The sequence below is a fragment of the Danio rerio genome, chromosome 4 (genome assembly GCF_052040795.2).
Source record: "Danio rerio strain M-AB ecotype USA chromosome 4, GRCz13ab, whole genome shotgun sequence".
NCBI lineage: Eukaryota > Metazoa > Chordata > Actinopteri > Cypriniformes > Danionidae > Danio > Danio rerio.
The window spans coordinates 68,891,314-68,907,626 of NC_141024.2; the positions used below are offsets into that span (position 1 = coordinate 68,891,314).

General features: G+C 37.8%; 1 protein-coding gene and 1 long non-coding RNA gene across 4 annotated transcripts in view; one reads left to right on the top strand and one right to left on the bottom strand.

Annotated features, from left to right (window-relative positions):
* Positions 1-11,436, top strand: part of LOC137491346 (uncharacterized) — a 45,537-nt gene extending 34,101 nt beyond the window's left edge. Inside the window, exons 1-3 of one of the 3 annotated variants that reach the window (XM_088650650.1) lie at positions 379-429; positions 1,298-1,442; positions 9,296-11,436. In XM_088650650.1, coding sequence (XP_088506776.1) covers positions 1,358-1,442; positions 9,296-10,248 — 1,038 coding nt within the window. In that variant the 5' untranslated portion in view covers positions 379-429; positions 1,298-1,357 and the 3' untranslated portion in view covers positions 10,249-11,436. Of the gene's footprint in view, positions 1-378; positions 1,443-9,295 lie in introns of those variants that run through there. The other 2 variants (XM_088650649.1, XM_087250374.1) reach the window with 2 other exon arrangements.
* LOC148682368 (uncharacterized) lies at positions 2,410-7,895 on the bottom strand. Its single transcript, XR_015942987.1, has 2 exons — positions 6,298-7,895; positions 2,410-5,945 (listed from the first exon to the last, which is right to left on the bottom strand). It is a non-coding gene; the product is annotated as an uncharacterized LOC148682368 (long non-coding RNA).
* Positions 11,437-16,313: the final 4,877 nt, after the last annotated feature.

Sequence of the window (16,313 nt, forward strand, 5' to 3'; positions counted from 1 at the left end):
GGTAAAGGGAATAAAGTTAAATATAACCAAGTAGTGGAAGTAAAAGTAGGGGTAAGAGCAATGTGGTGGTTATTATTATTATGGTATTAGTGTAAATAGTAGTATGAGAGTATTATGGATATTATTATAACATGGGAGTAGGGGAGAGGTGTGTATGTAAGTATGTATGTGTGTGTATGAGAAGGGGTGGGAAAGAGGGAAGTGGGGGGAATGATTAGTCTGTAAACCTAACCTCTGGTCCACACTCCGGAGCTGAAGGTGGCGGTAATGCACCAAAACGCTGGATGCCAACCGCCGTAAAATTATAAGAAGAAGAAGAAGAAGAAGTAAGTGGCAAAAAAAAGGTTAAAAAAAAAGACTTTTATTTGAGCGTGGCTTGTGACGCCATAAGCCTGCGCCGCTCTCGTGCCGTGATTCAACTGGAGAAAGGTTTGTTTTAAAGCGTTTACACTTATATAAACCAATTGATTAAAGTTTCAGTTTTTTTTCATTCAGTGCTAAATTATGTACCTGCTGTTGACAATATTATTTTAACCCTTTATTCTACGCATTACTATTTAACTCACAGTAATGAGGTCTATTGTTTAAATAAAGATAAGATAAACCTTTTGTTCCCGAGAGGAAATTTGTCTTGGGCAAAAAAGTGCTATAAGCAGACAATAATATAAATAAAACAAACAAAACAATTAAGAACATACCTGAAGAAAGTTTAAGTGAAGTAACAGTAAAGTGTGCAATAAGTGTTTTAATGAAGGTTTAATTTATTAAATAGCATAATTCCATTCTAAGTATATATCAACATATGGAAATGGAGATAGAGGTAAAGTTGGTTTTATATTCGCACATTCGTTCATTAAGAAGTCTATATTGTTTACCATGTTACTTTAAATATTCGATCAGATTTATTAGCATACAAGTGTGACTTCTAAACAACATTAACACTGTTTATATGACTGTGAACAATGTTGTACTTTAATAGTCATTGGCTGCTTATATGATTTCGCTATTTAGAGTTTGCAAAAATTACTTTTTATGAAATTATATTATTAAGGGGAAAGTCAGAATGTGCGAATATAAAACCAACCTATCTCTATGAAATTGAGAACTAGTTTTAATCAGCTCATTTGTGGCTATTGTTTCTTGCTCGGACTTACTCTTTTATCTCATTTCTTTTTGGTAGTGACTCTCATATAAAGAAACTGTTGAAGCAAGAGTTGAAGGGAAGTTATTTTGTTTCTGTTCATTGTTTTATTTATTTTAAACAGGACATTTTTATTGTTTTGTTCATTTTAAACAGGATAAAGTGTCACAGAGAAAAATTCCTGCTGAAGCGACTGATCTCCAAACTGTTATAAAGATGGTGTTTATTAAAGAGGAGAGTGAAGATGTGAAGATTGAAGAAACATTCACAGTCAAACAGGAAGATCTGCAGAAACAAACAGGTTGATTTTCATTCTCAAAGACCAACTCAGTCATTTGATCCTCATTCAGATATATTTTAATAATAAGAATACTAAATTAAATTTATCCAGCCCTGATTGTGCTGCCTAGTTCTCCTAAATGCACATAAACACTAATTGAAAGACAGGAATGAGTTTGTTTCATCACTTGTTCTCATGTTTTTTTGTCATTATTTTATGTATTATTAGTCTCCCATTTTCTCTACCTTCTTAAGGTTATTGCTTTTCTTGTTCCTCTACTGTTTATAAAGCATCCTTGAGCACTAGCGCTATATAAAATAAATAAAAACAATAAATTTAAAAAGTTTAACTGAGCTGAGGATGTTTGACCTACAGTATTCTCATAAAGAATGTCTGCTATTACAGTGATAGTGTTGGCTTAGTACTTTCCATTTGCATATGTCACAATAATCACAATTCCAACTTCTTTATGGGTTTAAACTTGTTTCTAGTAGTTGTTACTAGTTCTCACAGATAGTATCTAGAATTACATCATTATTATAATAACTAATTACCAGGGCTAATTACTGGGTCTTAAAATGTGTTAAATTCCAAATTTCCTTACAATAACATGTTTAAACGTGCTCCATGTATTTACTGCTGAGGACATCGACCTGGACAGATTGTTGTGCATAGATTTAGTGGGTAAAGTAAAGCTTGCTTGTTATTACACACAATTTAAAATCTTTTGCTAAGAAGTATCTCTATATTTTTTTATTATTGTATAATTAAATTAATTAAATTATAATATATTTTTGATCGGTCAATTAAAAATCTTTTCCATCTAGGCCAATTGAAAAATTCCTTTGTCTTTAGCCCTTTATGAGTCCAAAATTTCAGTCATAATGGTCCTAAAGTTCAAAGGGGAAAAAGTTTTTTGTTTTTCACCCAGACATTTATATATATATATATATATATATATATATATATATATATATATATATATATATATTTTTTTTTTTTTTTTTTTTTTTTTTTAGAGCAGTAATCACAGTACAGTGAAAGCGTGATATTTTTATTCAAGGTTATCATACCAGCTGAAACTTATACTGGCCCATGCCTAATGCTGCTTGATGTTGCAAGGTCATACATTCACTAATTTGCTTTTCGGCTTAGCCCCCTTAATATTCTGGGGTCGCCACAGCGGAATGAACTGCCAACTTATCCAACATATTATCCCATCTCTGGGAAGCATCCATACACACTTATTCACATTCATACACTACAGATAATTTAGCTTTACCCAATTCATTTGCTTTAGACTGTGGGGAAAACTGGTGCACCCGGAGGAAACCCACGCGATCGCCAACTGACCCATCCAAGGCTCGAACCAGCAATCTTCTTGCTGTGAGGCAACAGCATTATCTAATGCGCCACCGTGTCGCCTGTTGCAAGGCCATATTTCTAACTTTCTTGTTTTTCTTGTTTGTAGAGCAAGTAGCCGTTTATTATTTCTGGTCTTTAACACAGTTAACACCCTTCCTAGACCATCATTGGAATGCTGAATCCATTAGAGAGGGAGGGAATAACGGATTTAACAAAATGGGAGCAGAAGGCAATACTTGTTTATTATTAAAATGAAGTCTGAATTGTGACCATATTCTGAGTGATTCATTAATATAACTGGGTTATTCGTAAAATATTGTTTACTCCCTAGAATCGGGGCACAAAGCAGTGAGCATAAAGACACTCAATTAGACGTGTGCTGTTCCATCAGTAACCAAAGTGGCCTCATCATGACAGATGTTGGATAACCAGAATATAATAGCATAAGAAATTTTGCATTGCCAATCCACCCTCTTCCTTTTTTTATTTTCAAGAATTCCTTTCATATGTGAGGAATTTTCTTATCCCAGAGAAATGTAGAAATACAAATATTCAACTCCTTCAAAAATGACTTGGGCATAAAATCAGGCACGGTCTGAAATAGAAACAGAAATCTTGGTAGTATTGTCATTTTATTGGAATTAATCATCCTAGTCAATAGATAAAGGAAGGGTTGACCACGGCGTCATGTCTCGTTCGGCTTTGTCAAGACAACGACAAGGTTTGTTTGAGCTCGGGTCATCCATGGCTCGTTATTATATGCATATAGTATATCCATGTAATTTCTCAGCTGTTTATTAGAACATGGCTGATCCTTTTTTTACATTCTGTCTAGCTCCACGAGCTCGTGACGTATCTCTGTAACCAATCAGCGTTCAGCTGCGCGTGTAGCTCCACCTTTTGGTACCCTTTCTTGTTTTTGGTACCCTTTCGAAAGGGTGCCGAAAAAGTGGTACGGTACAGTTTGGTTCGGTATGGTTATTGACAGAGGAAACGGCCAACCGTACCACTCAGTGGAAACAGGCCATAAGCTGACCGGATGATAAGATTCACATTTAAGTGGATCCTTATCCTATTTAAAAAGTAGTGTTATAACAGCCGATGTCATGGAGGGGGTGAGTGATTCCGAGACAAGACCTTCAGCAAATACCTTGCACAACAGGGGTGTTAGCTTGGCAGTTAACTTCTAATAAAACTCAGACGGGAAGCCATCAGGGCCTGGTGCTTTTCCAGTTTTCAGTTTTTTGATAGCATTTTCAATTTCAGAAGGTGTTATATTTCCTTCTAATGCCAACTGATCTGAATCAAAGAGGGATGGTAATTCGAAATAATTATTTCGTTTACCTCAGAGCTGTAGAGTTTTATTGAAGTTTTTAAATTGATCATTAATTTCCTGTTAATCAGTAATAATACGGCATCATCCTTACTAACTGCTGCTATAAAACCAGCTGCTGAGGAGTTTTTCAAGTAACACAATACCCTGCCAGCTCGTTCACCAAGTTCACAGTGAATCTGGCGTGATCTTATGTGGAGATCCTCTGCATTTTCATCTGTCAAGGAGTCATATTGCTCGTGCAGAAGTCTTTTCTAATGGAACTCTTAGGTAGAGTGTAGCTCATCAATTGTATTAATTTTATTCATAATCTCTGTAAGCCGTTTTGACATTCTTTTATTTGCACTAGCTTAATATGAAATAATCTGTCCACTTATATATGTTTCTGAGTATCCCATAGGATGCTATAACCTATCTCTGGGGATTCGTTTGTCTCAAGGAAGAAATCAATTTGAGCATCAATAAATTTTACGAAATCGTCGTCTGCCAAGAGTCTTGAGTTAAACCGCCATGTACGTTTGAGGATTACATTGCCTGGAAAGCATAGCTTTAGTGAGACTGAACAATGGTCTGAATTATCAATACTACCTTACTCTACTTCTGACATTAAGGGAAGTAACTGCTTGTCCAGGAGAAAATGGTCAGTCTTGGAATAGGTTTGATGCACAGGTGAATAGAAGGAAAATTGCTTGGAAGATGGATCTTTAAATCTCCAGGGGTCATTTACACCATATGTCTGAAGGAAGGAGTTGATGCATTGTGCTGGCTGACTTAATGTATTACTCGAAGAGCTAGAGCGGTCCAAAATTGGGTGCAAAACACAATTTATATCGCCTCCTACAATAAAATTGTGTTTGTCGAGACTAGGCAAAATTGAAAATAAATCTCTGAAAAATTGTACATTGTCCCAATTAGGGGCATACACATTGGCCAGGACCACAGACGTGTTAAAAAGTTAACCTTGGATTAATATGTATCTGCCATTTTTATCCAACACTTTTGACTCCATAACAAACTGTACATTCTTATGTATGAGTACAGCAATTCCCCTACATTTGTTATTGAAGTTAGAATAATATATTTGTGTATAGCCTCATCTATTAAGCTTAGAATAGTCTTTTTTCAACAGATGTGACTCCTGTAAATATACAATAGTAGATTTTAACTTTAAAATAAAAATTTGACATGGCAAGATGGCTACTTCCAGATTTAAGCTTTAATAGCTTTGAAGTCCAACTACTTAATTTAGACTGGAACAGCCCTCTATGCATAGACATGATCTATCGCCCACCTCACTCCACAAAAGATTTCATCAAGCACTTCATTGAACTGATCGGCAACATGACAATTTCTGACAACCGTTTCATACTAGTAGGCGATCTTAATATTCACATTTGCTGTCAATCAAACTCTTTTGCTCAAGATTTCATCAACCTGTTGGATCACACGGCACACGCCTGGACACACACTGGATCTCCTTTTATCTTTTAGCATTGAGCTTTCTGACATTGTACTCTCCCAATTTTTGATTTCCGATCACATACCTATTCTATTTACGCCATCCCTCACGAAGATTGCATATTGCCCTAATACGCCTACCATGCTGTCAACAATCTACACATCCAATTTTAGCTCGGATTTTAACCAGTGCTTTACCGATTTCTACGTCAAATCGTGCCTAAATGACCCTTCATCAGAACTGGATGCTGAACAACATCTTGATCTGCTGCACTCGGTCTGCCAAATAGCGGCTATCAAATCTGCACCCCTGAAATTATGCAGACAAAAAATAAAATCTGAACCTTGGAAAACGTTAGAGACACGCACTTTAAAACAAAAATATAGACAGGCTGAACATAAATGGAAAAAAGGACAGACTTACCATGTCTCTTCAACTTTTCAGATCTGCTCTGTTTTCTGTTTTAGAAAAAAATTGTACTTTAATCAATTACAAAGATTTCTATCCCAGAATGATATCGCTGAGCCTTTTCAATCTGGCTTTAGGCCGGCCCATAGCACTGAATCCGCTCTATTAAGAGTTTTGAATGACATCTATCTACTCACTGATACTATTAATCATGTGGCCTTAATTTTGCTAGATTTATCCACAGCCTTAGATACTATTGACCACTCTGTGTTATTATCTCAGCTAGAATCCTGGGTTGGGCTGAAGGGTACAGTGCTGAAATGGTTTAAATCGTACATCTCCAACAGGAAATTTTTTGTCAAAATTGGTAACTTTTCCTCCTCCACGGCACCGTTAACTTGTGGTCTTCCTCAAGGCTCAATTCTAGCACCTTCACTGTTCTCTCTTTATATGCTCCCTCTAGGTTCTATTTTCAGAAAACATGACCTGCATTTTTTTTTTTTATGCAGACGATACACAAATCTATGTCACTGAAAAAGGAAAATGAGTCCTCTGTTGTGAACTCCCTTTTACTATGCGTGGAGGAGGTAAAAGCATGGCTTTCTGAGAACTTTTTATTTCTAAATGTGGAGAAAACAGAAGTTATTTTATTTGGGCCCAATGATTTGTCTGACTGTAAACGCCCCAGGCTGGGTAACTTGGAGGAGTTCAAATCACCCCAGGTACGTAACCTGGGCATAACATTAGACCAAAACTTAAAATTTGATAAACATATCTCAAAAGTGGTGGGAAATAGTGTCTACCAACTCCACCTTCTTGCAAAAATGAAATCCTTCACACTCTCTAGAAATTGCCATACACGCACTTATAACCTCCCGGTTGGACTATTGCAACTCGCTCTATTTTGGCCTGCCTAAGTCTCAGATTGCTTGGCTATAGTTAGTGCAAAATGCAGCAGCTAGATTCTTAACAAAAAGCCCAAAATATGCACACATCACTCCTATTCTGAGGCTCTACATTGGCTACCGGTGATACAAAGAATCCAATTTAAAATCCTTTTCTTTGTGTATAAAGCCCTACATGGTCCCAACTGATTGTTAATTACACTCCTCCAAGACACTTGCGTTCCGCTGATCAGTTTTTATTAAAAGTTCCAAAGGTCCACATACACTTATAAACACAAAACAACACAATATTGAAACCTTGCATGTAAACTTGCACACACTTCCAGCTACTCCCACTCTTAACCAGCTGACATTTGTGGGACCTCACATATAAAACAAAACAATTTGAACACCTCTTGATGTTTCACTACAAAGCTACCTCATTATTGACTAAATATACTTGAGAACTAGGAATAACAACAAACATGCTATGGTGGTCATTTAAAACATAACCGCGAGTGACATTAACAGTTGTATTGTCTTTGACAGCTCAGTGTACTGTCGTTATTTTCTTCAATTTTATGGCTTTTTCAAAATATCATATTTCGGAAAAGTAGTGTCATTTAATCACGAAGACTAGTGGCGGTTCCTTGTCGTCCACTGGTTTGCTGCTGAGAGTGCTGTGTGCCTGGTCAAAAAGTGGAGTCTTCTCGAGGTTCACGGTGTCTTTCAAGAGGCCAGCTACAAATTCCGTCACGTGGATAAACGCTTATTTTCCAGTATAGGTTAGGTTTAATTTAGGATAAGAGCAATATTAAACGAACTTTCAGGTTTTACGTGAGGACCTCAACAGTTTGCGTCTTTACATGGCGCCGCTCCAACCAGAAGTCCAAAACAAACAATATAACAATAATCACAATGAAACACAAAACCCTCAGCACTTATAACTCAAATGAAAGTAAAGAAAAAAAATGCAAATGATTTTTGAATATGGGGAAAAATAATAATGATGATAATATAAGTACAGGGAGAAAACAAAACGAGAAATAAAAAGAGAAAGTGGGCCAAAAAAACGTGAAGGGAAATGAGAGGGGAATGGTGAATGTGGAGGTGTGGATGTAAAGGTTGAGGGCGTCGACGAACTCAGCCGGTGAGTAGCAGTCACGGGTGCCTAACAGGAAACTCTGACACCGTCGACTGCCGGATAAAGGCTTTCGGCAGCTGACTCCATGCCAGCGAGATAAATCGATAAATTGATTTTGTTCAGGACACACTGCACTGAAGTTTTTGGTAACGCACTCATTTACAGACATCACGAGCACTTCAGTAACAAGACAGCGGTCTTTGCTCTGTTGCTTCGATACATACTTTTTGCTTTTTGTTTCTCACAGCGAGTCATTAAGTTTACACTGCTTGTCTCGATCTGGTTTCTCTACTCGTTTCCCCACACTGCAACAGTTCAGTCAACTTCTCTTTCTTGCGCACACCACATAATGCTGCCCTCTTGAACCCTCCTCTTTCTTTACACTCCCACCGATTTCCTTTTTAAATGTCATCACAGAAAACCCCAACAATCATAAATGCATGATTATATGCTGTCATGGCTTTGCAGTCAAAATTTTTTGTTATAATAGAGGCCAATGGAGAAAAAAACAGCCATGAATATAACGAAAAGGGAGTAAATTTGTCCTGAGTGTATTGTTTTTTTCTTTTTTTACGAAGCATTTTCCCAGAATATGTCAAAATAAGATGTCCTCAAATATCAGTCTGTTTGCTGAAACACAGAAAAAGTTTTGGTCAAATTAAGCCTCAAAATCACCCCAGAATGGATGAAAAATGACCCAACAGCACACAAGGGGAAAGGTGCAAATTTCAGCCTTTATGCAGATGCTGTACAGATGTGTCTCATGTCTGTTAGGCAAATATTCTCGGCTGTTACCCCAGAACTTTTTTTCTTATGCGTTTACCCGTCAGGCACAGAATAAACAAGTATTCCCTGTCTGCTTTACAAAGTTTAGAAAAACATTTTGTTGGGATTAGGAATATATATGAATAAAAACAGGCCATTTACAGCTTTCTAATATCTGTCTTATCAATATGACCAAAATTATTTTTATGATCAACTATGTAAGAAATGCTGAAAACTGGACTGACACAGTTTCAATTTACTATAACTTCTATGTTAAGCGGCTTTGACACAATTTACATTGCAAAAGCACTAGGTAAAGATTAATTGAATTGAATCTGCTTAAATGTATACACGTTAATGGACCAAACACAATATGATCTGATTTATTTTACATTTAATTTGCATCAAAATTTCAGTGTGTAGCCAATGTTTCCAGTGTCTTTTCACTTTTCAGCTTTTGATGAGAGTTTTTAAGACTTCATGAAAACTAATGTTTTATTTATTTATTTATTTCAGACTTTATTGAAGAGAATGAGGGGAGTAAAGAGGAGGAACATCATGTCAAAATTGAGGAAAAAACTCATTTACAGACTGATGGTATTTTGAAAAGGAGAGACAAGAATCGTTTCACCTGCACTCAGTGTGGAAAGAGTTTTGGAAACAAAAGCAAACTTAAGATTCACATGAGGATCCACACTGAAGAAAAAACATTCACATGCACTCAGTGTGGGAAGAGTTTTAACTGCTCATCACACCTTAATAAACACATGAGGATCCACACTGGAGAAAAACCATTCACATGCACTCAGTGTGGGAAGAGTTTCAACCAATCATCAAACCTTAATCAGCACATGAGGATCCACAGTGGAGAGAAACCATTCACATGCACTCTGTGTGGGAAGAGTTTTAGCAGCTCATCAAACCTTAATAAACACATCAGGATCCACACCAGAGAAAAAACATTTACATGCACTCAGTGTGGGAAGAGTTTCAGCCAATTATCATCCTTTAATCTACACATGATGATTCACACTGGAGAGAAACTATTCACATGCACTCAGTGTGGGAAGAGTTTTATCTGCCCATCACACCTTAATAAACACATGAGGATCCACACTGGGGAGAAACCATTCACATGCACTCAGTGTGGGAAGAGTTTCAGCCAATCATCAAACCTTAATCAGCACATGAGGATTCACACTGGAGAGAAACCATTTACATGCACTCAGTGTGGAAAGAGTTTTAACTGCTCATCACACCTTAATAAACACATGAGGATCCACACTGGAAAGAAACCATTCACATGCACTCAGTGTGGCAATAGTTTCATCCAGGCATCATCCCTTAATCTACATATGAGGATCCACACTGGAAAGAAACCACAAATTAAGCCGCGATTACATTTAGACTTCCATTTATACACACTCGAATGCATCAAACCAGAAACGTTAGTGCGTCAAGTTTCGTAGTTCACTGCCTTGCAAAGTTCAAGCTTGGTGAACTCTGACCTGCAAAATCACATCACTTGACTGTGTAAGACCAATCAAAGATCAACACATGACCTCTCTGGACAGAAATGTAAAATATGGACCAATCGCTCACCTTTTTAATGTCTAATAATCTTGGTTAATCCTGCCCCTTTTCGCAGCTCTGCACAACTGAATGTTGCATGCTCAAACTCTAGTGTGACCGCAGCTTCGGTGTGGGATTAGTTTCAGCAACTCCTCAGACCTTAATAAACACATGAAGACCCACACTGGAGAGAAACCATTCACATGCACTCATTGTGGGAAGAGTTTCAACCAATCAGCAAACCTTAATGAACACATGAAGATCCACACTGGTGTGAAAGAGTATGTGCTTGAGTGTGAGAAGACTTTTATTACAGCTCTAAAATTTAAACTGCACCAGACGATTCACACTGGAGAGAAACCGTACAGATCTGATCAGTGTCTACAGAGTTTCGCTCATTCGGCGCAGCTAAAGAAACGCATGGAAAAAAGTTGCACACATGACATAAATGCAGCAAAACATTTTCTCTGTGCACAGAATGTTTCATGTTTGAATAATGTTTGAAAAGGCTGAGTGACAGTTTACTGTTTTCCAACTCTCATACACTGCAGTGGGTGGGGTTGTAAATGTGTTGCGTTTACTGTAAACAATGGTGGCAGCTGAAAGAAGAACATTTTCATAAACATCTGGCAAACAGTACCTCTGCGGCTTAAAATCTCTTTGCAAGTGATTATACAGGTGCGGATACATCTGTACTCTACTTTCCACTGTGTTCATATAGCTAGTGTTGTTTTAGATTATGTTCTCTGTCTGACTCCCTGAATGAGAAATCCAGATTGGAGTATGTGGTAAATCCTGATTGGATGCTGGCATTGCTCATCAGTGGGTATATAAAAGTTGTTGTGCTTGCTACCCCAGGACCCTGTGGCTACTCGGGAGTCCTCATGTCAAGACCTGCCATCTCATTAACTCTTTATCCTCATGGTTTTGTTTTGCATTACTTATATCATGTAGTTAAAGTGTTGTTGTGATTTATACCCTAAGTTTTTTAGCTTCATTATTAATTACCCCTAGACATTTGTTGGTTGCTTTGATTGATTGTTCTATGAGTTACATTTTTTAATAAATAATTTGCATTCAGGCTATTTTGTGGGCTCTTCTCTCTTTTATGTTGTTACTCAAACAAGCGGGTCATAACACTTTGTAAAATGCTTCTGGTTGTATCTGAGACCTTGTCCTTTCAGTCATAATCATAGGTGTAAGTAGGAATCTTGATTGAGCGGTAAATTAAGAACATTGCCTTCTTCTCAGCTCCTTCACCCCAACAATCACATCAACTGCATTAATGCTGCTGCTGCACTGATCCATCTTTTAATATCACATTCCATTCCTCATGAAAAAAAACGCAGATACTCCATTCGGGGTAAGGACTCTCCTACGAACTGGAGATGGCCACCTTTTTTCAGTCAAGCACCATGGTTTCAGTCATACAGATGCTGTTACTTACCCTGCAATGTCACACTCAGCTGAAATAACCGTCAGATCTGTGCATCTCTGCATGATGGAGCTGTGTTAGCAATGTCCTCTTTGGAGGACAACTGATCATCCAGAATCACCCTAAGATTTCTTACTGAACTACATGGGGTAATGGTGTACGATCCCAGCTGGATTGCGAAATTGTATTGAATGTGTGGAGTTGCAGGGAAGATGATGTAAGCAGATGAGTAAACAAAGTAAACATGGAACAGAGTGTTTCTGCTGCACTATTTACATCAAGAAGTGAGAACTGTGAGTGTGAGGGAAGAGAGGATTTAACAGTGGAGAAGTGTGTGGAGGACAAACCAATTTTTACTAGTAGCAATTTAGTTGTTGAAATCAACAATTGAATTTTTGATATCAACAATTAAACAGAACGGAACTACTAAAACTATGAATCCATCTCATCACCAACTCTGCCCACTCAGGACAGCAGAACCGTTCGTATAAACAAAATCTCCCTGGACCATCAAATAAAGCAACTAAGAAAGGCAATAAAAAGCAATCCCACGGAACTGGACAAACTGCATCTACCTTGACATTCCAAAACATGGACAATCCACTGGATCATGATGTCACTATTGGACTTCCCACCCCCCTCCCTTGGCCTCCAGCTCCACATTCCAGCCCTACTTATCCAGCCACCCCTTCCACTCTCAATCCTTCTCAATTCTCTCTCCCTTCCAACCACCCTCACTCATTAACCCAGCTTATTTTTACCCAGTCTTTTCTCTACAAATCCTAATGCTCTTCCTCTCCCTACACATTTCCCCTCTTCCAGTTTCCCTACCTTTTTGTCCTCTATATCTCTTCACCAAGCACCCAACTCCATTACTAACCCTCCCCAACAGTCTACCCTCCCCACTCACATTTCTTCCGCACGGCCCCCTTCACCCTTACCACAGCCACACCCCTTCTCATTCCGCATAATGCTCCAGTCCTGGAACCACCCCTGATCTCCAACGCCATCAAGAACCTCATCCTATCAGGTGCTGACATTGACCTTTCTACACTTCTTTTACCCATAGCACCTCCCTTGGCAGAAGAACAGGTGGATTGCTGTGAATTCACTATTACACTTAAATCACCCGTTAGCTCCCAACCCACACACTTTCATTAGCTGAATTTCACACAGCATTCGCACATTATACAGAAACCATCTGTTCAGTCCTTCCTTATAAGAGGCTATGGGGGAACACATTTTTCACACTTACCACAAATAATTTTTTTGCAAAATGCGCTATTCGCGTTACTCAGTGGAAGGAATGTCTCTACTGGGGGGCCTTGGATACAGATGTTTACAACTGAGTTTTTTTAGGATGCTGTAATCTTTCCTGCACGGTCTGCTGTTCAAATCTGCACACGACCACTTCCTGTCCCTTCTTAATCCCCTCCTCTGACAAAAAACTACAAACCCCAAGATCCAACAGCTACGTACCCCGCCCCTCTACCTCTGCTATCCCCGCTCTAAATCCTCCTCCTTTCTTTTCAAAACCCTCCTCTCTGTCTTGCAATAACTTTAATATAGCAAGATGCTTTTGCCATCTTTGCAATTACTTTTTACATGTTTGGGTAAAAAAAAATATTTTCTTTTGAGAAAGCGTAGCGATGCCTTAACAACCACCTAGCAACACCTTAGCGACCACGTTGGAACACCTTAGCAACCGTCTAGCAACACCTTAGCGGTTGCTAAGGTGTTGCTAGGCAGTTACTAAGGTGGTTGCTAAGGTGTTGATAGACGCTTGCTAAGGTGTTCCTAGGTGGCTGCTAAGGTGTTGCTAGGTGGTTGCTAAGGTGTTGCTAGGCGGTTGCTAAGGTGTTGTTTGAACTGTTCAAGGAAGTACCTTACCAGGTTATCAGCATAGTCACAGTAATGAGCACAGGTGGTTGGGGAAAGCATCAGATAGATACTAACCGACAGTGATTGTAAGTTGTTGTAAAGTGGTGTTGGAAGAATATCCTTCAGTACTACTGGACCAGTGTACAGAAGAAACTGCCTAAACTCAGTAGCTTTCCAGCGATCCAGTTCAGAGAGTGATTGTGGCTTTCGTGCAAATTCAGAGGGTATGTATTTTGACATTCCTACAAGACTCTCTGAGATGTTACTTATTATATGGAAGCTCTGTCTGTTTTTTAGGTTGCCCTTGGTCCAAAAATTGATCATCTTCCTTGTCACACCGAGGCAAACATCATGCATATAATCCAGCATGAATTGTGTGACCATTCCCAAACTTAATGTATTGAGTATAGAGTGACCTCTGTGGTGGTTGTCATCATGCATTTCTGTAAATGACTCATCTGTCCTGAGTGGGGCATGTGTTTCTGGGAATATAATTTTCCGTCCCATATAAGATCCTTCCTGCGTGCAACGATCGCAACAACTATAACCTCCATGCCCCTTTGTTTGTTTTATGAATGATCGTGCAGGAGCATCACAGATAAAGCAGTCCAGGGAAAGATGAAACAGCCTTTCAGCCACAGTGAAACCTTGTCCTAGTGCGGAAACCTCCTCTGCAAAATCTTGGGAGATATTGGTTTGGATTGCGAGGTTTGCTGTTTCCACAGAAGACACCAATGACAAACGGGTCCCTTTCAAAATAAATTTTTCCTAAAATTGGCCAAATTTGCTTCTGTGAGCTTTTGAATAATGGCAGTCCATCTATATTGACCTGCATCTTAATTTTGTCAGTTTGTAACATCAGGGCATTTCTGTTTTGGAGCAAGTGTTCCAATATTCCAAAATGGACATAATCCCCACCATCCATTTTTTTGACTTTACGTGTGTGTGAAATTTTCATCAAAGTTCTCACACATTTAGGAAGTAAGGGGATGTGTTTGTTTAGAATTTTAAGTAGGCTGTCAGCGGCATTTTGTGTCACACCACACTCTACAACCCACTGACGCAGCTCATCTGGCAAGTCATCAAAGGAGCCTCTGTTGTGTGTCACTAAAATCTAAATCTTCTTCCTCGCTGAAATTCCTGAGGTAGTCTGTAAATCTGTCATCATCATCAGTGACATCATCAATGTGTCTTTCAAGGTCAGTGTTGGTGTTTGTGTTCTTTGAAATTTGAGATATTATCACAGTTCATTTCTTCATCTTGTCCTGTTTCAGAATTTGCCAGAAGATATTCAGCCACTTGGTTGTTGATGTCAAGTGTTTGTGTAGTTTGGAGATCATGAAGTATATTCTGGACACGCCTCCATTTGGTAACTGAACTCACACCTCTAAATTTTTCCATGTTTCTACAAGAATTAAAGCACAAAAATTTACATAAAATGATTTTTAAATAACATTTTAAATAAATGTTAATGTAGAGCACCAGTCTGGTCACATTACCATGATAATATTTTCGAAAGAAGATTCTTATGCTCATCGAGCCTGCATTAATTTAGTGCATTAACATTAATATAATAACATATTTTTCTATTTGACATTTTTATTTACTATAATTACATATTATATACAAATTTTTTTTTGCTTTTTTTGTACAAAAAAAAAAAATATATATATATATATATATATTTTTTTTTTTTTTTTTTGTCAAAACTTTCCATAAATGTATTGCTCAGTCTGCATTAAATGTCTTGTCAATTCAAAAATACAAGTTGCCAACTAGTACAGCTTAACATTTTATGTTGCCTTAACTAAAAGCAGCAAGAACAATAATGTTTTTACAGTGTAGATAAGAAATTGTTCAAAGACTTTGACTAATTTAGCTGCCACATTAAATTATTATCTGATTAATTATGTGAAGTCTGTCTAATTTGCCTATTTGATAACTAGTCTACTTTTGGACTTTGTATTCTCACTATAAAAGCTAGCCCCTTTTATATTGCCTAACCTAACTTAAAATATAATCAATACTCACAATAAAAATCTGTAATGAAGCAAAGAACAGAGGTTTCTCACTATCTTCCTAGTGCTAGTGCGTGATTGGAATTTCTGAACACGGCAATCAAGTATACTTGATCAGCTCTGTTTTAAAATCCCAATGATCTGTTCAGACGAATAAAATGGGGAAATCCCTAAATGGGATCCGCCTTGAATACGTGCCTGAAACAACTAGCAGTCACATCACTGGAAGATAGATAATCTCTAATAAAGGTAAGTTAAACGTTGTTTTAGTCTAATTGAATTAGATTTTATGTTTTTTTTTACGCACATCGGCTATGAACCAATTGAAGTTTTACTCACCAGTGTCCAGTCGCGGAGACAGTGATGTAGACGCTAAAACTTTAGTTAAACTACAAAACAACGATGCAAACTACTCAAACACTAGTAAATAGTTAACTTAATGATTATTAGACGAACACTTGATCAGCGAAAATCTTAACGTTATATATGCAACCTACACTAAGTAAACTACAAACCTTAACCCATCAAACTGTACACTAAAACTACAAATACTAACAATACATGAACAATATAAACACTACACAGTATACTTTAACCTAAAACCGAAATAACTAACTTTATCTACACA